Here is a 23,243-nt window from a genome sequence, read left to right as displayed (position 1 = left end):
TGTTTTTATGACCCTCAGTTACAAATTGTATGTTGTTATATAGCACGTTACTATGTGAGAAAATAGCACGTGTGCCTGGGGGTCAAATAAGATTTTTGCTCAGTAAGCTGGGGGGGGGGGCAAAACAGAATAGATCCGAAAATATAACTGAAGGGTTTTTTTTGAAACACCACCATCACTGGCGTCAGTTAAGCAAGCTGATTAGTTTGATTCTCTGACGTCAACCACAGCACCATTAACACCACACATTCAATGTTATCTGAAGGCGGAACGCCGCTCATTTGCTCTTAAGATTAATCGAAAAATTTTTATCATTAAAGCGATTTTGTAGAATCAAAAATTTCACAGCTTGTTTCGAAAGGATCTCACAAAAAACCGCGGGACATTAAGAAGCCACGAATTGAAAATTCATTGCTGTTAGCATTGGTTGTCTTTGTTTTGAAAAACATTTATACTACCACCTTTTTTATATGTGTGAAAACAAAATTGAGGAAAAATGGACAGATAAAACTATTTTTCAGTATGTATAAAAAGTTGCTGTTGCCGAACTGTCTGCTACCTTGAACAGAGATTATATAAAAACTGCTGATTCTGTCCAGAAAAGATGTTTTGTCTTATATACAGACCCACAGCATACTCTTAACTCGGTTTTTGACAAACTTGGACATAAAAGTAGAACAGTGATGATTATAAACAGTTGTTATTTAAGGTCGACAATTACTTGTTCATATGTGTTTAATTTTTCAAAAATCACATTTGAAATGCCTGAACAATCCTGATGTCAATAGAAAAAAACTAATTGATTTAAAGGAAAAGTTGAACAAAATAAGTATATAAAAATTAGTTTTTAAGTTCCACAAAATTTATCTCTAACGACATGCTAAATCGGAATATACCACTGAGATGATATACAGCTTAATTACTTCCATGGAGATCAATTTGTTAGCATTTTTGAACATCATACAATCACACTTCTAATATTTTTATCCGAAGCACTTTATCTAATATTTTTATCAATTAAAGTACTCAATTTCAGCTATTTGAGTTCTCTAGTAAATTCAATTTCAGCTTTAAAAAACAAAAAAAACTAAATGATTCGCGCAAAGAACTCATGAAAAATAGTTTTTGGATGAATTGAATTTCGACAGTGACCTTGTAATTCATTAAATTACTTCCTATCAAATGTTTTTGTGACTTTTTGCCCGACATTGTTCAGGACCTCTAATTTATAATCTAATGTGAGACAATGACAGAAAAACCTTGAACAAAGTTTTTTTTGTTATTTTCTCAATTTATCCTGAAATAATATAGCGCAGTTCAATCAACTGATTCATGTCACGTTTAATCAAAGAAGATGATGAAAATATGTTTTCCAGTTCTTTCAACTTCAAATGATTTTTTTTACTCATGTTAAATTTTCACATATTTTTTCATCGCCGCGGAAAACGGTTTCAGCCATCACGTCTGCTATGGGATATTTTTATTTCATTTTATATTTTGAAATTATCTGTTCCATTTCTGATTGAAATGGTCGAAATTAACAAAATATTGCTGCTTGAAGGATATGTAGAAATAAAATTGGGTGCCTTAATTTCTGATCGCTAATTTAAAGAATAATATTTAACAGAAGAAGTGCAGGAACGTTAGTGTAATATAATATTTGTTGACTAGTTTTTTTAAATTTGTTAAAGGCATAAAGCACTTCCCCAAAAATATATTTCTGATTGGGTTTCCTCATCAGTAATTTATTAACTACTTTCTTTAAAATTATGCCTCAAATGTCAGTTCCTGAAAAAAATTATGGCATATTTCACAAGCCAGCAGTTTGAAAACTAAGCACTGGAAAATACAATCAGTTCAAATCTAAACTTCCTGATTTTTAATAGCAATTATGAAAAAGATTTTTGATTTTTTTTCTTAAAGAATGGATAAACGTTGTTTAAGCATTAAAAAATCTCTTTTACATTATACTGCACCAAATATTACGTAAGTTGCACAGCTATTTACGTAAATAGTTATAGACGATAGCACGGCGGAGCTTAAATTCAGTAACATTAGCATTTTTATCGTGCAAGATCTAATAAAGCGCTTGCAGAGAAATTATCTCGGGTATGATTTGATGACATCTTACCCGATAAAACTTTAGATGTTACACGATTAAAAAATCTTACAAAATAAAACTTTTAATCTCAAAGGATTAAAAAATCTCACTCTAAAATGATTTTTTTTAAAATGGCCCGGTGTAAAAAGAGTATTTTTTTAGATTAACATTCGTCGTACTAGTATTCATATCAGGCAAAGTTTGATAAGGCGAAGTTTTATCGTATACAACCTGATTATTGTCTTATTATCTGCAAAAGAGATGCATCGCTTTACAGGTATCATATAAAACAAAGACCCTTCTCGATTGACTCAAGACTTCATTATTCTAGCCGGCAATTATAAGTTGATCAAGTAGAAATTTACAAAAATCTTTTTATACAATTCTCAATTTCCGAGAACTGCGTAAAGGGGTTTTGGGTCATTTTAACAATGCAACTGCATTAGACAAATGTTAGTTATCAAGAATGACCCACCGTGAAGAGAACTTAACTTGTTAATATGTTTTAGCTCTGACGTCATCAACAAAATCAACTTTGGTCGTGACAGTTACAGAACCTGGAACTGAGCCAACAGACGCAACTGTTATCTCCACAAACCCAAGTACTGGAGTCACGAAAGCATTGACGTCGTCTGATTCTTCGACAAACTTATTCGTATACACATTCAGTACTTTGCAAGCTGGAACGTGCTATGAAGTGACGTATGACCCACCTGACACAGTAAAAGCAGACGTGACAGCAACATACTGTACAAGTAAGTCACTATTATCAACATTTGTTTCATTTGTCTATGAAACTTTTTAGGGGGCGTCTAAGCAGGCGCATGAAGCGAGAAAATGAACTACCCTAGTGATGAAAAAATTTAATATCTTGCAAGGGAATGCATAGTTCTTCCATTTTTCTTGCAAGATTCTTGCAAGATTTGTATCCATCTTGCAAGATTTTGAATTTACATTTACCTTTTTGTCCTGGTTACCTGGCTGCTTTTTTGCTGTTGGTTGAGCTGAAATAGTTAATCAACTTTCAGGATCAAAAATCTTCTGAATTCTAGTTAAAACCTGATTTTTTTGAGATTTTCCAGTATGATTTTTTGTGGTTCGTCCCTCCTTCTTTTTCATTCCGGGCTGGGGACAGGCAGTGGCGGTGTTACTTAAATAATCTATAGGAGTACTGATACAGTGCGGTAAAAAAGCTAGTAGATGTAGAAAACCAGCATCTCTTCTAACTGGGCTTTTAGCTGCTTCTTAAGCTTTCGTTTTTCTAACCAATTATACGTTATATCTATATTGATTGTAAAAATGACTTTTTTATTTCCTCAAAAGTTGCACTGGCTGTTGGTATTTGCTTTCATCCGGTTCAATAATTAAACGAAAAAACTCCATAAATGTCCGGAATGGTCTGATTTTTAGTTAACTTTTACAACCTACTATTTCTCTTACCAAAAATGGTTAATTTTCATAATATCCTGTTATTTATATACAGCCACAAAACAGCAGTGTGGCTCCTTGCTTTAGACGGTATCAGTGTGCAACGCGGCAAGAGCTGCAAAAAAAACAACAAGCTTTTTGAGAAGTTTTCTTTCTTCCCAAGGATGCTGCCTTTTCTAGAGTTATCAATTGTGTCTTTTCATGACAAAAATGGGACAATTGCATTGAATATAACTTAGTATGAAAAAAGACGACTAGCATACATTTTAAACGTATGTTAGACCACTGCTTTATGACGTATCGAGTTTTTAATAGATTGAGACGTGGCCGAAGGCTGACTTGAAACCTTTAATAAGAAGTATCAAAAAGTAGTAGTCTAATGCATTTTTCTTACAGATCTGCATGACAAAAATGTGCAATAATTCAACTTTCCAACAATACCACGTACAGTGAAATAGACGGACATAATAGACATTTACGTATATATGTAAATTAAACTATACTTTGGAAGATTATTATTAGATCTGAATTTCTACTTGATGCAATCAATATTTTTAAAATGACAATCATTTTAGTTGAATGTATGCATTATAATCTTTTCGTCAAATGACAGCATGATGGTAGTGAAAATTTAACCCTGTTTTTTGATCAATATTCAGATTAAATTTTGCTTTTTTCGAGCGAAAAGTTCATTTATTTTGGTCATTCGCTGAATTATTTTCAAGCCAGCTCCGATTGTTTTATTATTTTCATTCGAACTCATCGAACTCTGTTTTCTAGGTTGTTTTCTAATTTTGAGAACATCGGTGAAAATTTGGTTATTCCAGTTACTTTGTAATTTTTTAAAATTGAAATAGGATTGAAGTAATTAATTCGGACAATAAGTATCTCACACCTTTTCTTATCTTTTGCAATGTATTTTTGTATTGTTTTCCAGAGATCTGCTGGCTTGAACTTTTCCAGACCCCAATAAGCAAAGGTCAGGTATGCTTGAAAAAAAAACATTTTTACCTTTCAAAAATTGACAACCTAGGGAGCACTTCTAGGCGAGATATTAAAATCTACCTTGACAATATGATAAAAGTTAGGCTTTAAGTTGGCCTTTATATTCTAGGAAAAACAGCAAGTAGAGAATGAACAGCATCGAAAGGATGACAAGATTTTAGTGAAAACTTTCATTTTTTTCAAAAAATTGTTTGAGTTATGCGTAAAGCTTCTGCTGCACTTTTCTTTTGAAATTATGATGAAAAACTTAAGGTTATTTCTTTTTTAAGTTTCTGTACGCGTCATGTTTTTTTAACTTTTGCAATAGGAAGTGACTTAGTTATTTACCATAGTCGATAATGGATGATTATCTTGTAGGAATCTGGCAGATTCTGGAAGATTCTTACGAGACGATGCATCTTCTGTCAAAAGCTTTTGCAGGTTCCTACAAGATCATTTTTCTGCCAGATTCCTACAAGATAACTATTTTTCCGCCAGAGACCTACAAGATAACACTTTTCTGCCAGAATCTTACAAGCCCTTCGTCGGGCAGATTCTGCCAGATAATTGTTTTTCTGGCAGATTCTTCCACAAAAAACGTTTTTCTGGCAGAATTTTGCAAGATTATCATTTTTCTGTCAGATTTTGGAATAAAACCATCTATCTGTCAGAATCTGACAGATTCCTGCAAGATAAACATCCGGTCTCGACTAGGATTGATGCTGTCATTTTTCAATTGACTGTGCTAAAAATCGGAATATCACCAAAATCCAACAGTTTTTTTTGTAATTTTCATCATCAAAATATGTATTTTTTATATAATAACGAAAGGTATAAAAACTACTTATAAAAAGGCAAGTGAATATCAGTGTAATTACGAATCTAATATCACAACTTGATCAGATCTATGATCATTTTTAGTGGTCAGTCTTGTGCGAGTATTGGCCTAGTCCTGGAGTTCTGAATCCACGCATCGGCCAGGTCCTGGCAAGCCTCCAGTTGTTTTTAAAATGCAAAAAACAGCAACGGTTCCTGGAAAGTTTGAGAAGACAGCAAAAATTGTAGAGAATTTGTCTAAAATAGCAGTAGTTGCTGAAAACTGGCTGAAAAAGTCAGAACTATTTGAGTCTTGAGTCTGCTTTGAGTTATTCTAATTTGTACTCGGGGAGATGTACAAATTTGTCTGATTTATGCCATCAAATATCTCAGTAGAAAGAAAACGACAGGAAAAAGTTTTAGTTTCGGCCTTTCTTAACTCAAAAACATTTAAAAAATTTGAAGTATTATTCAATTGAAATCGATTGGAAAAACATATGGATTCACCAGGTACGAGCGAAAGGAATTAAATTGAAGGTAATAATGGAATGCAAAACTATACGTAACTATGACTTCAATTTAAATTTTTAGTTGCCCTTTGAATCAACGTGAAAAAGCCAGACTCCATTGACCATCAATTGCAGTTAAATTTGTAAGTTCTTGTAATAAATCCAATGAAATCAAAGCTAAGTTTTTTTAAAAAAAAAAACTAGTTATTTTTTCTTGCTCACACTGTAGCCGTTAATTATGGTTGAACTTTGTTGACCTTTATAAAAACTGCAGTTAAGAGCGATACATTTTTGTGTTTCAGAACTTGACTTGTCTGCACAGAATCACGCCCTCGCACAATTCGACCTTCAAGTGGCTTCCGGCTCCGGCACTGTGACGTCATTCACTGCAAAGTACAATGACAAGACTGGCACAGAGATCACAAAGACGGAAAGCGATGCAAATGCTGTGATTGACAGTTTGAACGCTGGTACTAAGTACACAGTGAATGTGAACCCAGCAGCTGTTACTTTAACTGCGGCCGGGGCGGTCGCGAAGCCAGCTGCACATGTCTGGACCGGAACTGGATCTTTCTGTTCAAGTAAGATTCCCGGCCGAAGATTACTATTATTCAACTTAGCGAAAATCCCGTAACAAGAAATATTTTGTTAAATTTACTGTCATTGTAAATAACTATAGTGTCAATACTTTTTTTGGGATATTTTTTTTTTCATAGAGCTATAAGCCAAAATATTTTGACTAATAAATCTGAAGCTATAAGCCCAAAATCGGATTCGACATTTTGATTCACAAGCCCGTTATTTCGAATCGTAACTCTTGTTGTTTCGAACAAAAACGAGCTTCAAATCTAGGATGATTTATAGAACACAGTTTTATGCATAGTCACAGCAGACTTATAATGGTTTCAGCTGAGTTTTGTTGAGAATCGATCAATTCAGAGTGTGTTCAAATCTAAGTCATCTCGTAATTTATTTCAGTCATGATAGCATTTTGATGGTCGCAATCTAAGTCTTGTTCTCATTTTTATGGTCAGAAGCTAAGTCATGGTCGCAATTTCGATAAAAGCTTATATAAAATGCTACAGAACTATTCATAATCTGATTAATTCTGCTGAAACCTATAACGACAATACTCGATTATGTAAAAAATGGCAAAATTGAAATAATCAAAAACATTTTATCAACAATCAATCTCGATTTTTCTCGATTTAATCAACGTCAATTTTTCTTCAGATGTTCTCAATTTATATAATTCTGTTGGCTGCGTATGTAACAGTATGAGTAGTTGCAAGTCTCTGAGCGTTTCTTTCAAAAAATGAATGTTTGCAGTTGACTGTGCTTGTGTGTGTATGTCTGCGTATGTGATTAAAAGTGTATGTGTGTGTTTTTGTGAGGGCAAAAATGTTAACTTTTGGGTTTTTCGGGGTGCGCGTGTATGTTTGGGTGTAAATGCTTGTTTACGGGGTGTATATTTGAGAGTGTGTATATCATTACGACGCAGAGGTATACCCCAAAACTTCCGCCTTAGTAAAATTGAATCGAAAATTAGATACATACAATGAACAAAATTAGGAGACATCCTTTGTATCTTACTTTTCGCAAAAGGGGTTTCGCCAATTTTGCGAAAAAAAATATTTGGTGCGAAAAGTAGGTTACAAATCTTGTAGCATGTTTCCGCACAATTTATTTATCTATTATTCGCGCGCAAATTGAGCATGCAATAAGCACTTTAATAAAGATTTAATTGAAGCTTTCAAAGCTTTTAAGTGCTTTAAATACATGCAACCACAAAAACTGTTTTTTTTTTCCCAAAAAAATCTCTCGCACATCAAGGGCTTTGTATATCATTGTGGGACTGGCCGATTTTAATAAGTAGTATTAAATAGTACTAATAAGTAATAATAAGTAGTAATAAAGTACTATAAGTAGTAATAAAGAAGTAATAAAATACTACTAGTAGTAATAAGTTAGGCTTAATTGAATAAGTAGTAATTAAGTTAGGCTTAATTGCGGATTATATGCGAAATCGAGTTACAATATAGGCAAAAAAATCCATACATAAATGGAGCAGATGAGTGATACAAGCCATGCAAAAAATAGGTTATAAAGTTTGTACTTGTATTTCGCGGCTAGGATTAGGACACTTTTGCGAACACGGATTCAAATTTACCTTCCATTTTGCCGGTTTCTGTTAAAGTAGCTTTTTTTGCAATATTGTTTCACTTTCAATGTATTAACATAGTAAAAGCGAACACAAGATACACGCATCGGGCATATCTGCCGTGACGATTTGGGTATACCTCTGCGTCGTAATGATGTGCGCGTGAGTGTGTTTATCTATGTGTCCACATGTGTGTGTGTGTTTGTGTGTGTTTGTGCGTGTGTGTTCTTGTATCTCTGTGGATTTGTATGCGTGCGTGTGTCAGTCCGTTTTTTTTCTGTTTTTTTCGTGTATTTTTGCGGGAGGTGTTTTGCTTATGATCAGTTTTATTTGCTGTTTTTTTCTTTTCAAAGCTTTTGTACTTTGTACTAAGCTTAACCATGTTGTATTATCTTTTTTGTCCTCATTTTTCTGTTGTCTGATAAAAAAAATCGCGCCGTGAAGGAACGCGTTTTTTATTGGATCACGTCAAAAAACAGACAAAACAATTTCATAGGATATGATGGCTGTTATTAAAGTTTTTTGATCCAACGTTCTGAATAGATTCATTTTTTTTGCTGGCTTTTGTGTCATTTGGGTAGTTATGGAGATCTGTCTGGGAAACATTATTTCAATTGCACTGACACATGCTGCAACATTTTCTGTACTTCAAATTTTTTGTCACAAAAATTTTCATCCACTTGTCAGACTTCAAAACTCATCTTCTAAGATTCTTCTAAGATCTCGACGTTCGCCATGTAAAAGTTTATTCAGTTATTTTGATAAAATTCTTGCTTGTCTGATAGTTGACACCCAAGATTCTGCACGCTAGTCATTTATTAATTTCGGATTAAACGCACAAATGGCTGGTTTGAACGCACTCATCAAAAGACCAATATCAAAATTAAGTTTCTGAACTAAGTTTTGGACAAAAAGTGGACAAATGTGAAATGGCATCGTCAAATTTGTCCACAATTAATATCACTAATTTTCACAGTGTTTTTCGCATTCAATTGACATACAGCTAATGTTCTCGATTTTAGTAATACTGATCTAAGAAATAGTTTAGAAACTAAATTTCTGAAACATATGAACTATATTATGAATTTCCGAAATATGATATGAGTACGTTCAAACCAGCTATTTGCCTTTTTAATCCGCAAGAAGTGAATCGAAGAACTCTTTTCTTATCGAAAATCAATTAGGTTTTCTTTGAATTCTGCTTAATTGGCACTTAGAGGTTTTCGTTCGAGGAATTATGCTAGAGGTTTTCGTTCGACGATAACTCAAAAACCCAAATCGTGAATTATTAATCGAGAATTATTCTCAAATTCGAACTAAAATCGCCTTATTGTCACTGTTTTCCACACTCGTTTGTAACTCTAATCTTAAAAATAGGCCGTGAAAAACCTCAATAAAATCTAGTAAATTTGCTTGTTTTTTTGTACGTTTTTCGGCGTAATGCGTGATTGAATCGCTCATTTTCTCTTGATTAGCTAAACAATTATCGTAAGCCCATTTAACAAAAAAGATATGTTTGTTAATTTCAGAACCAGCTCCTGTGGCAAGTGTGGTGTTCAATAGCGCAGTCGCCCCGACTGTAAGCACTCTTACCCTTACAGTGACCGCGAATGCAGATGCGACCGCTAATTCCGACTCATCTACCAAAATTGCAATTAGTTGCGGGGGAGCGGGAGAAAGCGAGCAGTCCTGTGCCAGTGCCACTTGTCCGATTACTAGCTTGACGAAACCTGGTTGCATCTATCTTTTCACTGTTCGCGAGAGTTGTGAGGCTACTGGATCGGCAGCGGTTGACAGTGACACGGCCACAGGCAATGCATGCACAAGTAAGATGCGTGGTTTAATTTTTTAAAAAAAAAACTTTTATAAAACTTGCACTCTTTCATTTTTTACACCCCTGGTGGAAAAATAACGAATCATGACGACATCACCGCCATTTTTTTGGTCTTCAAAAATCGTTCGTTCAAAATGTGCTCAATTTCAGAGCAAAAAGATAAATATTTTGCGGTTTTGCCAATGAAAAACCTAAAAGCAGCTGTCACAACTAACTTCTCCCGCTTTCTGTAATTTTTTGCGAAATCGGTCTCTAGAAGTATTTCTAAACTCAAAGGTCGGAGGACCAACACTTTTGCTATCAATGGCATCATAATTTGTAAGCACTTTTCTGGAACACAAAAATAGGGGGTGATCGTATTTGTGTAAAAATAAGACACAGAAAACTGACAATTTTTTCCACCAATAGATTGACTCTTTTTTTCGCGAAAGGGAGACATCTAACAACTATCAATTAATTTCAATTATTGGGTGTCCCAAAACTTGACAATTTTAACTTTTATTCTTTTTTCAGAAAAGTCATAAGTATAGAAAAATATTGCTGGTCGCAAAAGTCTCTCAAATTTTCCTTTGTTTTAAATTTTGTCCCGCGAACAATTTGTCTATCACTTTTTCTTACAACTGTAATGAAAACTGCCTTATCTCATTGCCAACGTATTTCAAACCTTCAATCTTCCACCAAACAACTCCAGATACATTAAAAAACTAATTTTTTTTGTGGATAAACACTAACTATTCAGTAATTTTACACATAAACTTTTCAAAAGAGCAATTTTCCCGTTTTTTGCTTAAATATTATAACCCGTATCTTACCTGCAGAGCAGATCAGAACTGGAACAGAGTAAAATCAGTGAAACTCTCAGAGCTAGATCAGAGTCTGATCAGGTCACTTTTTACGCTAGACAGAGTAGCTCCAGAATAGAATTATGTGGTTACCCTTGACAGAAGAGCTCCAAGAGTAGCCCTGTTCTGGGTTATCCTTGACAGAGCTGGGCCCCGAGCACGCTCACTCGGGGACAACTCTTGACAGAGCAGGCCTACTCTGGGACAACTCTTGACAGAGCTGGCTCAGAGCAGGTGTACTCTGGGACAACTCTTGACAGAGCAGGCCTACTCTGGGACAACTCTTGACAGAGCTGGCTCAAAGCAGGCCTACTCTGGGACATTTTTTAACAGAGCTGGCTCAGAGCAGGTCTACTCTGGGACAACTCTTGACAGAGCTGGCTCAGAGCAGGTGTACTCTGGGACAACTCTTGACGGAGCTGGCTCAGAGATGTTGGCTCTGCTAAGAAGCAACAAAAAAGCAACATTCTGATCAGAGGCACATATAGAGTCTGATGGATTTGATCAAAACCAAAGGGGTCCAGCTGAAAGAAAATGCTAGGCCACTAGAGACGAAAATTTGATTATTATGACTGTTATTATAGAAAGCTGTCTAAGGTCATCCATTTTATCAGAAACATGCTTAACGGTATACTTAGCATTTATTTTCACAGCGGTTGGGTTTTTTTTTTCATTCGCAATACTTTTAGAATGTTCTTTTCTTTAGATAAATTAAATACGTCAAACATTACTTTTTACGAAATGTATTTATTATAGCAATATATATTATTTTTCTCTGTGGTCAACTCTGTCAAGACTGGCACCAGAGCAGACGTACTCTGTGATCAACTCTGTCAAGACAGACTCCAGAGTAGACCTACACTCTGGGTTCTACTCTGTCAAGGTAAATTCCAGAATAGAACTACTCTGTGTTCTACTCTGTTAAGACAGGACCCAGAGTGGAGAGGTCTCGTACTCTGGGTGCGCTGTGTTACAGCTCTGATAGCGCACCTAACGCTGGAATTACCCTGCTGCAGCTCTAATCAACTCTGGAGGTTTAGTATGGGACATGAGACGATCAGTGTTATAAAATTGGCTTCAATTGTTCCCGAGGTATAACAAAAACGATAAGAAAAAAACCTGAAATTGTAATAACAGCCCTTTTTGTCCTAATTGGATTCAACACAACAAATAGTGTGCAATCTTCTGATCTTTTCTGCGCAACCACAGAAGTCCAGTATTCAACTTTTCCCTTTGAAATCTATGAGAGTATTTTCAAAAACATTTCCGCGCAATTCTCGTCAATTTTTTTTCAATTTTCATTAAAAAAAATTACATTTCTTCAAAACAATCATTAAAATTAACTTGGCGAATTTTTACGCATTTGAAATGATCAAGCATGCCATAAATTTTGCTGCAACTGCTCCAGGTATTTGCTCCAGGCCTTTTTATTTCTCATTCATCCGTACCTTTTCTCAAAGCAAATGAGCATTACTTTCATCGTTCTCACCTAACTGTGAGCTTTGTTCGATTCACGTTCAAGTATCTGTAACCACCGCTTCAGAAGTAGACGTTACAAATGACATTCCTTTTTTAACTTTTGACGAAAAACTTCATTTTGGTTTTTCAGAAAAAAAATGAACCTATCCAATTATATGCTTATGGATTGGTGGATGTCAGAATATTTTTCTCTCAATGTTTTTAGGACTAAAATGTCTCATTATAAAGTAAAACTTTAGTGTGCAAAAATCCTGCAGCGACCCGACCTGGCGTCCTCCTATTTTGCCCATTCTGTTTTAGTTATACGCTCAATTAGTTCGTCTGTGATAAATTGGGGAACATAAAATTCAATTCAAATCGAGACGATTCATTAAAAATGTTTAAAAAAATCTCGTAGAATACTTTCATTGTTTCTTTTTTAAGTTGTAAATATAAAAAATTTTTAATTATGCTCAATTGTCCGCAAAAATTTTAAAAAGCTACCAGAATGTTTGGGTTAGGGTCTGTTGTAATAGAAAAAATGACTTGTTATTTTTCCTATTGTAATAGTAAATTTTTTTTCAATGTCTAGTTGTAAACTTGGAAATACTTGAGCATTTAGTACTTCGTATCAAGATGAAGTGCGGGACAATTATTAAATTAATCCAAAGTGTTAAATATAAATTGGAGGTCAAAGTGCAGTGATGGCGATACCCCTGCTCACAAATTGAGGACATTTATGACAGAAAAACCTGGTTTTCACGCAATCATTGACGGAATTTTAAAAGGATTTTCTCCAATTTTCTTGTCACTGCTGTTCAAAACATAACCAGTTCTCGCTCACGCGATAATGAGTGACAAAAAGTTGTCACTCGAGTTTGCAAACGCGAACTCTACTGAGTTTGTAGGATTGGCAACGTAATGAGAAATTTTCTGATATTTCAATTAGATTGCAATTGAGTCATAAATGCAAGACAGATTAGACATGTTAAGAAATTGGATAAAACAACCATTTTAACAGCTCCGAGCTCAGGAAAGATTGCTAAAATACCTAATTATAAATGCAACAATTTTACTGGTATACTTACAAGTAAATATAAAAAACGCTTCCGTTATTCTGTTTAGTAAAGCTGCAAAAAATTTGTTATGTCTGGTTATCAGTTGGTGAACGCAATATAACTTCTGATATTTTAAGTCGAATGATTAAAATTTTAAATAAATGTTTATTGTTTAAATATTAAATGCAGGAATTTGTTTGTATGTTCAGCCATAAACCGAAGATTTTCAGTATGTTCAAATGTAAACAATGCAAAGATTATTATATGCTCAGTCCTAGTAAAAGCAGGAACGCTTTTTGTGAGTTCAATTTAAAAAGTGAACAGGATTCAGGTAATGTAACCAAAGACATTTTCCTTGATGGTGTTTTGTAAACGTAAGAAAGCTTGAGCTACGCCAATTGCAAGTGCATGAAGGCTCCCTATCTTTTTCTAAATGTGAAATATGTGAAGGAAGCTTGCACGTTCAATTGTAAAATGGGAAGTTTTGGGGGTCAGTTCAGTTGTACACGGTACAAAGCAACCCAAATGTTGAGCTCCAAATACAAGAACGCTTCTGGTTTTTGCAGTATTAAACGGTCAAAGTTTCTGCTATGGTTGATTCTGAGTATTTGAGAGCATTCGTGAGTTTGTGTTGAAAAATAGTTAAGTTATATAGTCAGCTGTAGTGCTGCTAAACAGAGCACTGGATTTTCGAGATGACCTGCAGACACATATTTTTCACAGAAACGGTCTATTTTAATTCGAAGAAATTATTTAATTCACATTAATATGACACATACCTTAACCTTTTAAATGACCTATATCAAGATGGAAATGGTCGGTTTAAAATCACTCACTATTGTTCTGACTCACCTTAGTGGGGGAGGAACCACAATCTGAACTGAGTTTTTTCTTCAGACATTTTTGCCTACCGATATACCAATCGGTAATTTAGTCACACTTTCGATTTTTTGCTCAGGTTTTTGTCAATTTTGCTTTAAAAAATTGTTCAAAATGATAACGAAAGTTTTATGGGTTTTACTTACAAAGCCAGAGGGACGTTGCCGAACTGTTTGATCCGACTTTATCCGATTTGTTTAATTTCTCCTAAATTCAGCCCTATTTTAATCAAAGATGTCACGAAATATGATTCTTACGCCCTATTTGTTTAATTTCACCGTAAGTGCAAACCTTAAAACTGAGGACCCAATGTTTCAATATCCAAAAAAGAGAGCTAGTTTCAACTCCATTTCTTCTGATAGTTTTTTGAAAATAAATATTTGACATATTAAACGAGACGTTTATCCAAAATTCAACATTTGTTATAGATAAGTTGGCTCTACTCCTCTATATTGTGATTCGGCTACAATTTTCAATTTTTCATTGTTTTTAACAGAAGAGCTGTAATAGAAATGTTAACTTTGACCTAATCGTAGATTTTTAAAATACGAAAAAAATGGGATTTTGTTGAGGAGCTGTCAGGTTTTTAATAAATTCTTTCACTGTTAGATTATTTAAGTTAAGTACAAAAACATTACATTTCAAATCAATGTATCATTGTTGACATATCCCATTTACTTGCAAATAGGCAGAATCAATGTTCTGACTTACAATTTCAATGATGATGACTTCATTGCTCCAACAATGTGTTTGAATAGAATCGTTTCTGAAACTTTAAATTCTGCCTGTGTCAGTCTGTTGATTACCCCCTTTATTTTTTCAGTGAAAAAAGATGTTGTCTTCTTTAATTTCATATGTACTTAAGTTCTTCAAGTTCTTTAAGTAATTGTTCTTTTGGCATTGATACTAAAAATTTTCACTAACTTTTTATTGACATTGAGCGTTTGCACACTTTTGGGTTTTTCTTTGTTTTAAGAAAAATTCTTTTTACTGACAGTTTCATATTACAGCAGTGAGTTTGGATGAACTCCAGCGACATTGATTAATCATATCTAATGTTTTTTAGTGATTGCATTTTGGTTTTCATGGCTTCGAGACTGTTTTCTGAGAAAATAAAATTGTTATTTATTCGTTGCGTTTGGCCTCTTTAGTAGTCTTATGACATATTCGTGATCGTTTCAGGTCCCAATGTCAAACTTTAGATTCAAAAACAAGGCTATTTTTTTCTTTAAAAGAAACGAAATTTTAACAATTCACTTTTTTATCTTTTTTGTCTACTTGTTTTCTAGTCCACCTAATGACAGATCGGATATCTATGTAAAACATTGATATCCGTTTTCTATGGAAATACAATATACGTTGTTTCAATGGAGTTTATCGTAAACTATTTTGACACTTCTTGGGTGTTCTTTTCTGAAAAACGATTAGACACTATTTTTTGTAACTATTATTTGTTCTTTTTATCTGATTTTACTGTTTCTAGTGCCTCGGAATGTCGTAATTGACGCACCTTAACTGAATCTCTAATGTGGCTTTAGTTGAATCATTCAGCGGTTTGAGTTTGAAGTGATTTCTTCATAGATAAAAATTTTTGAATTGTGCAAACGGACATGAACTGGCCTCTTGTTAGACACATCGAGTTCAAAAGGCAACCATGACAATATTACGAGCGTCTCCCGGTACCGAAAATCTAATTGCAAAAAAGTGGCTGACACTTTCACGTTCAGCCTTCCATTCAATGCAGAAAGTGATCAATTTTTGCGAAATTGGTTTCCACAAAACAATTAATAGTCTTAATATGAAAACTAGGGTCAAATAAATGTGAAAAATTGGTACGATTGGCTGCAAGGGTATTTGGTATTTTGCAAAACTTTATTCTATTTTGAAGCGATTATGAGACATTTGATGTCAGCGTAGTTGAAATTTATTGCAAATATTTGTCATAAAACGGCTAATTTATTCTAAATTTAACTTTCTAGTACATTGTTGTCTACATAAAATGTTTTAAATGTTTCCATATGAGAAATTATTATGTTAGAATAGTAATTGAAGATAATGGTTAACAGCAGAATAGTTCCTTTTTTTAGAAAATCGTTTTTTCAACGTTTCATTTCAGATATTATTTTCAGAACTATTTATGAATACTTTTTATTTATTCTAAATTGCAGATTGTTCTCTCAACGTTACAACCAGTTCAGAAAAAAAGTTTGTGTAAATTTTGAATTGACTCAAATAAGTTTTTCTTTTCTCTTTCATCCTTCGGTGCAATTAATCTGGCGCTTATTTTATGATCTTTTTTGTTTCCGTCTTTGGAACCTTAAGCTTTCGTGCTTTGCAGATTTTTCTTCCCTTGTGTGTTTAATTATTGTTGCTACTTTGTGAAATCTGGTAATATTCTTGGTGCATTTTAAACCAAATCACTTAAAAAAGAATTTGGCGTCTTTGAAAGTGTTTATTGCTTCCAAGCCGTAAAATTGCGAAATGCGGTCCTAAATTATTTGAATTCTAATTACGCAAAATTTTGCGGTTGGAGCTTCCGTCAATTATATTTTATTGTGAAAAGCAGTTTTCTCAAATTCCTTTTCAAATTCCTCCTAAAAGTGATCACGGCACTTCTCGCAATTGTGGCATGATCGATAGAATTGATAGCGTTTCGAAGTAGATTACCTAAACAATGAAAAAGTTTCAGAGAAGTTGATAAAAAAAACGAATGAAAAGGAGCGGAATTCTAACGGTTTCCAAAAAATTATGCTATATTTTTTTTGTCAAGCGATATGCCCTACTGCTGGGGGATGTAGCGATGAAACCACTCATGGTATCGTTCATAACAGTTAGTGTAGCTTATTTAAAACTGTTTTAATTTGATCAAACCTCATTTTTCACTATTTTACTATTTTGTTTTCTTAGGGAGCTGAGTTAGGTTTAAGATTATACCCTCCTCTATAAGTATTCTGAAAGATACGCAAGTAAAACATAAAAATTATACTGGGAAACAATAAGCTCAACGTTTAATGTTTTATTGAGCTATCATTTTTAACTGCCTCTAATTTTAATAATATCATTCAAAAGAAATCATTTTCTGACAAAAAGTTGCAATTGAGTGGAAAAAATTGAGCATGAAAATTGGAACCGACATTTTATTCAGTAGAAAGATCCAGCGATACAACTTGCAATATTTATGCACGTTTTTCGATTCGCTCATGACTGCGAATGAACAAAAATTTCGAACAACAAATTGAATTACATCAATCATTCATATTTACAATAACGTTTGCATTTAACCTTTTTACAATGAAAGATATGCTGAGTTTAATTGTACCAATTTTACAGACAAAAGTTGTGACAAAAATTGACTGATTATTTGTTTAGAACCTCTGGCTGCAACCGCAGTTGCAGCCAAAGCCAACACCCAGACGACAACCGGCATAACCCTAACGGTCACAACCACAACCCAAAGTGGGGCAAATCCTAACTCAGTGATCGCAATTACCCCAACGTGCGGGTCAACAGCCGAAACTGAAATATACCCAACCTGCACTGGATCAACTGAAGTTAAGGAATGTCCTCTAACTGGATTGGACGTTCCTGGATGTAGTTACACGTTTTCTGTCAAGACTCTCTGTGGAAAAGATGAAACCTACGCAACTTACAGTGATGAGATAAGCCTCGCCAGCACCTGTATAAGTAAGTGGTTAGCTCACTTCGACCAAAAGATTCTATATGTAATTTTAAAAAGCATGAAAATAATACAATTAAATATCGTTAAATTCTCTCTCATCATTGTTTCGTGAACATTTGATGGATATTAAGCCTACAATGACTTTCCTTATTGATCTCTACAATTCTAAATGAAAGGTTTTCGTATAAATGCAAATTAATCTTCGCTTTCTTGTGCAGATTGTTCGAAGATTTTCTTGACAATCTGGAATTCCAATAAAACTTTTATAACTTTTTCTTTTCAAATTAGCAGAAAAATAACCAGAATATTAAGAGACGCCAAGCTAAAAAAAAAATGGTAAAATTTTCTTCTAAAGTAACAAGCAGCCAATCAAGTGCATTCAAAATATCAATCAGCTCAATTCAAAAATACAATAAAAGGTGTTGCTAAACCAGCTATTTGAAGGTGGAGAGTTCCGCAAGAAGAGTCAAGCTTTTTTATACTCCAACTGACTAAAAGAAGAAGTATTGCTAACTGTATAAAAGTTAGACATCGATTCTAAACGTCACGTTCATCAATGTAGGTGATCAACAAGTGGAAACACACAAGAAATTAAAGGATAAGCAATTGTTTAAGAAGATTTTTCAGCATTTGCTATAAAATAAATTTGAAGCTGCCATTCAATTACAATTTGCCTGATTTTTGTTCAGAACCACTGGCAGTGACTGCAGTTACAGCCAAAGCCAACACCCAGACAACAACCGGCATAACCCTAACAGTCACAATCACAACACAAAGTGGGGCCAACCCTGATTCAGTCATCGCAATTACCCCAACGTGCGGGTCAACAGCCGAAACTGAAATATACCCAACTTGTACTGGAGCCACTGAAGTCAAGGAATGTCCTCTAACTGGTTTGGACGTTCCAGGATGTAGCTACACGTTTTCTGTCAAAACCCTATGTGGAAAAGATGAACCAGACGCATTTTACAGCGATGAGTTGAGTCTGGCAAGTACTTGCATAAGTAAGTAAAAAGTTAACTCCTTCAATAATTTCGTGGAATATTAGAAATTAATTTCAAAGTGGAGAGGACGGGGAACAATTAAAGAACCTCGAAAAGTAGATTTTTTTAATTCATGGCCTAATAAAATGTGATGAAAGTGAAGCCTACCAAGAGTTTCCATTAATGAGCTCTGCTTTTTATCAGTATGAGGTTCCTGCACCAATGTAAAATAATGTGTACTTTCCCTCGCTAAAATTTCGTAGCGTTTGATGCAAATTGGGAATCGTACCACAGCTTTGATAATTTTGTCCTTCAAATTTAGCGGAAACTAGCCAGTCTATTAGAACACTCCAAGCTATATCGTTTGCCAAATTTTTCTTAAATTATGATTATTTATCCACGTGCGTTCAAAACATAAATTACATCAAGTCAAAAACACTAATTTAAGAGCTGCTAAACCCAATTTTTAAGAGGGTTAGAGATGAATACTGCTTAAGGAATCAAACATTTCAAACTTCAGTAGACTGAAAAAATGAGTATTGCCAACACTATAAAAGTTAGAGATCCGTTTTTGATGTCAGGATCATAAGCGCAATTGAACAACAAATGTGGAAAGGAGTTATGTTACAAAAGTGTTAAAGATGCAATGAAAAGCCATTGTGCAAATTGGTTTTTCAGCAATGGATATAAAATTGAATGACATCTAGAAATCTATTTCTCATTCAAGAATTTATAAGGAAATATTAGCTGAGTTATACTTTACCTGGTTAACAGACTTAGACTGATATTTTGTTCAGAACCTCTCCCTGTAACCGCAGTTACTGTCAAAGCGGACACCCAGACAACAACTGGCATAACCCTAACAGTCACAACCACAGCTCAAAGTGGGGCCAACCCCGATTCAGTGATCGCAATTACCCCAACTTGTGGGTCAACAGCCGAAACTGAAATATACCCGACCTGTACCGGAGCCACTGAAGTCAAGGAATGTGTTCTAACTGGTTTGGACGTTCCTGGATGTAGCTACACATTTTCTATCAAAACCCTCTGTGGAAAAGACGAACCAGACGCATTTTACAGCGATGAGTTGAGTCTGGCAAGTACTTGCATAAGTAAGTACAAAGTTAACTCCTTCAATAATTTTGTGGAGTATTAGAAATTTATTTCAAAGTGGAGAGGACGGGCAGCGATGAGTTCAGCCTCTCAAGTAGTTGCATAAATATGTATCGAGTCGACAAAGATTTCAATAGTTAATTCATAGTGGTTTAGATAGAAAACGATTAAAGAGTCTGAGTGAGAAGATTCCCTCTCATTATAAAAAAATGGATGCAAAATAGGCCCACCGTAATATTCCTTACTAAAGTGTGATTATAATAATCAAAGTCTTTATCGCATAACAAGCCTCAATTTCCTGTGCCCGATGTTTAGTTATTCTTTATGAAAATCCCGATTCGTAATAAAGCTCTGATGCCTATCAAGGTTTTCCAAAATGTAAAATCCTTAACTAAATTAAAGGTTGTTTTAAGCAAGTGAGTTCAAAAGAGTTATTTGTAGCCGAAAACAAGAGCATAGCAGCTGCTAAACCTGTAATTGCCTCTAGAGTTTCGTTACAAATATTTTTTCAAAAATTTTTTTAATGTTAAAATTTGTTAATTTTAAAATTTGTTCGATTGTCAATGAGACAAAAAACTTGAAATTTTTCGGTGTACATTTTCGGCATAATTCAGGCAACTTCCCAAATTTTGATCTTAAAATCACCTTTTGAAACTCTTGTTAGGGAATTATTCTATTTTGAACCGTTGTAGATCTGTATTGATATATTTGATCTTCATTGTTCCCATATTTTTATAAGTAGGTAATTAGGGCTAGTGTTTTGTTCGATTGTATATGATTTATTTCCTTTTTGAGGACAACTAAGACAAATATTTGTGGTGTTTTTTTCATTGCTCCTCATCCTCAAAATTTAACTGACATGATTACTCCGGTAGAAATCAAGTTTTCTGAACAAAGTTTTTCATTTTTTAACATTTTGAATATTTATGCTTTTTCTACCATTTCAAATTGAACGTGATTCGGTTTTTTGCAGTCTCATATGTTGTATCACTTTATTGCACTTTGCACCTTAATATTAGAAATCCCATAAGAAAAATGAGTAGTTTTTCATCTTAAAAAAGTTATGACACATAAAATTAATCTTATGGTCAGCCAATTTGGCTGAAACTTTTTTTAGCTGGCCAGTTTTTATAATTTTTTGCATCACGTGATAACATAAACTAAATGATTCGAGTGATTTGAAAAAGATATGTGAACAGATCTCTGCTAAAACATGAAAAAGGCAAAAGTGTTCTTATAGAGATTTTGTGAGGTAGTTCATCTTCTTAATTTTAATACCGTTTAAGTATTTAATAGACAGAATTTTCGATAGTTTTCACGGCTATTTAGAAAAGTTTTGCTCAAAATATAATGTTTTAATTGTTTATATAAATTGCGTAAACTTTGTGTGGAAACATTTAACGTTGGTTGAATAAAATTATATTTTATTTTCAATTCAGGTTCTTGTTTTGCTGCAAGATCACAAATTTCAGCTTCTGCTGTACAATATTTTCATAAATATGATACGTTTTTGGAGTAGACTAAAACAAGCGTACTCTAGGGCTCATTTTATAAATCTTATTTGAACCTCATTGTCTCTGCCATTTGGGCCAGTTTCATGTTGATTCAGCTAAAACTTGTGAAGTTTTTCAAATCTGTAAGTCAACAAAACGAGCCTTGGTTCCACTTTAATCAACAGTAATAAAGTCACGACAAGTTTTTGCTATTATTTTTTTTTAAATTTGACAGCTTCCAGTTTTTTGCTCACGGATATTTGACATATATGAGCTAAATATTTTTAGTCCGTCAATTGAAATTTGGTTGAGTTATTCAAAATTCACTTGTTTTTCTTTATTGAAAAATCATGAGTAAATCCAGTTTCAAATACAGTTCGACTTGGAGCAAAGTTTTGCAAAAAAATGATTGCAGAAAATGAAAATTGCTTTTTGATATTTAAGTAGTTTTTTTTGTGGCTGCAATAAAAAGAAACAGAAAAAGAATACTGCTGTCAGTTTTTTTACAAGATGCTGTTCCTATTTTTTTCCTGAATTTTGAGATCAAAAATGTATAGCTTTATTGGACAACGCATAAACTGAGGGAATTATATTTGTGTTCCTTTTTTCAAAATGTTTGATGTAAAAGCTTTTCAAAAGGTTTGATCAAGTTTTCCTTCGAAATCATTTTTGAATAGGATGAACACTTTTAAAACTCTAGCAACCCCAATCACGCGGATATTAGGGGAAAAACTATCTTTAGCAGTATATGTCAGTACTCGGACAAACGTTCATCATTTTATTTTATCTCTGTAAGAAAAGTTTGTTGTTTTTCCGACCAGCTGCTGAAACAAACCATTTTGAACGAAACCAACACAGCTGCATTTTCTTTGCTCTACATTAACTTAATGCATTTAATATGAACAAGAGCGTAGAAATTTCTTTGCTGAATGCTGGGACATTTATTTATTTATTCTTTTTGGTTTGGTTTTTATCCTCAATTCGTTATTTTAACAAAATGTCAAGTCAAGTTTCTTTCTGAAAAACTTAGTTTAGCAAAGTTAGCAAAGTTCAATTGTTCAGCTTTTGAGTATCTGGTGTGTATATATATATATATATATATATATATATATATATATATATATATATATATATGTGTGTGTGCTTAGTCGGCCCATTTATTTTCTTATGAGTGTTTGAAATTCAGTTGCTTGTTTTATTTACAACTATAAGCAGTTATTAACCAAATTTAAAAAACATTTCCAATTGAAGCAACGTTTTGCAAAAAAAAGATTGAAGGAAACTATTGTCTTGTTTAGGGACTTTTTCTGAACACCAAGATGGACATGTGCAAAAAACACAGCAGCTATTTTTCGTCATGCTGCAATTCAAAGTTCATTGTTATTTTTGGAGATATACCATACAGAACTCTGCGGCCTAACTGGCAAACAGACGAAAAGTACCGCACTTTTTTCAGCCTCCGTTTTCTTTGATTAAGAATTTTGAGTGGTTTAATCGGCGAGTTGAAGAAGCTTTCATTGCAAAATACTTTTGAAGATTATTAGTTCATAAAACTCTAGCTAATTTTAATTTTTTAAAGCTTTAGTATTTGATCAATGATACTTCATTCTATTTAATTTCTGTCGGAAAACGAAGCATTTTGAACAAAAAATTCACTGCTGGATTGTATTTCCCAGTGCATTGGTTTATTTCGTCCTGTGTAAGCATGAATGAGGAAACCTTCTTTGCCCATTACTGTGGCAGGTATATTTTTCTTTTGGTTATTGTCCAAAAGATCGATATTTTGAGTAGATGTAGAACCAATTTTCATTATCAAAACTTAGATTAAAAAGATCATCAAAATACATTTTCGCCTTCGTAATTTTGTCAAATAACTGATTAAAAATGTGTTTGTGTGAACTTTTG

The 23,243-nt window shown here is 33.8% G+C and overlaps 1 protein-coding gene across 1 annotated transcript in view; it reads left to right on the top strand.

Moving 5' to 3' along the window:
- The window catches only part of LOC142354172 (uncharacterized), a 104,428-nt gene that overhangs the window by 1,667 nt on the left and 79,518 nt on the right, over window positions 1–23,243 (top strand). The window contains exons 2-7 of the mRNA XM_075406433.1: window positions 2,611–2,856; window positions 6,141–6,419; window positions 9,529–9,825; window positions 17,440–17,754; window positions 18,439–18,753; window positions 19,530–19,844. Coding sequence (XP_075262548.1) covers window positions 2,611–2,856; window positions 6,141–6,419; window positions 9,529–9,825; window positions 17,440–17,754; window positions 18,439–18,753; window positions 19,530–19,844 — 1,767 coding nt within the window. The remainder of the gene's footprint in view (window positions 1–2,610; window positions 2,857–6,140; window positions 6,420–9,528; window positions 9,826–17,439; window positions 17,755–18,438; window positions 18,754–19,529; window positions 19,845–23,243) is intronic.

Source organism: Convolutriloba macropyga, chromosome 15 (genome assembly GCF_964194025.1).
Source record: "Convolutriloba macropyga chromosome 15, txConMacr16.3, whole genome shotgun sequence".
In the NCBI taxonomy this organism is placed as follows: domain Eukaryota; kingdom Metazoa; phylum Xenacoelomorpha; order Acoela; family Convolutidae; genus Convolutriloba; species Convolutriloba macropyga.
The sequence above is the reverse complement of the archived record's forward strand: the minus strand, read 5'-3'. Positions and strand labels throughout refer to the sequence as shown.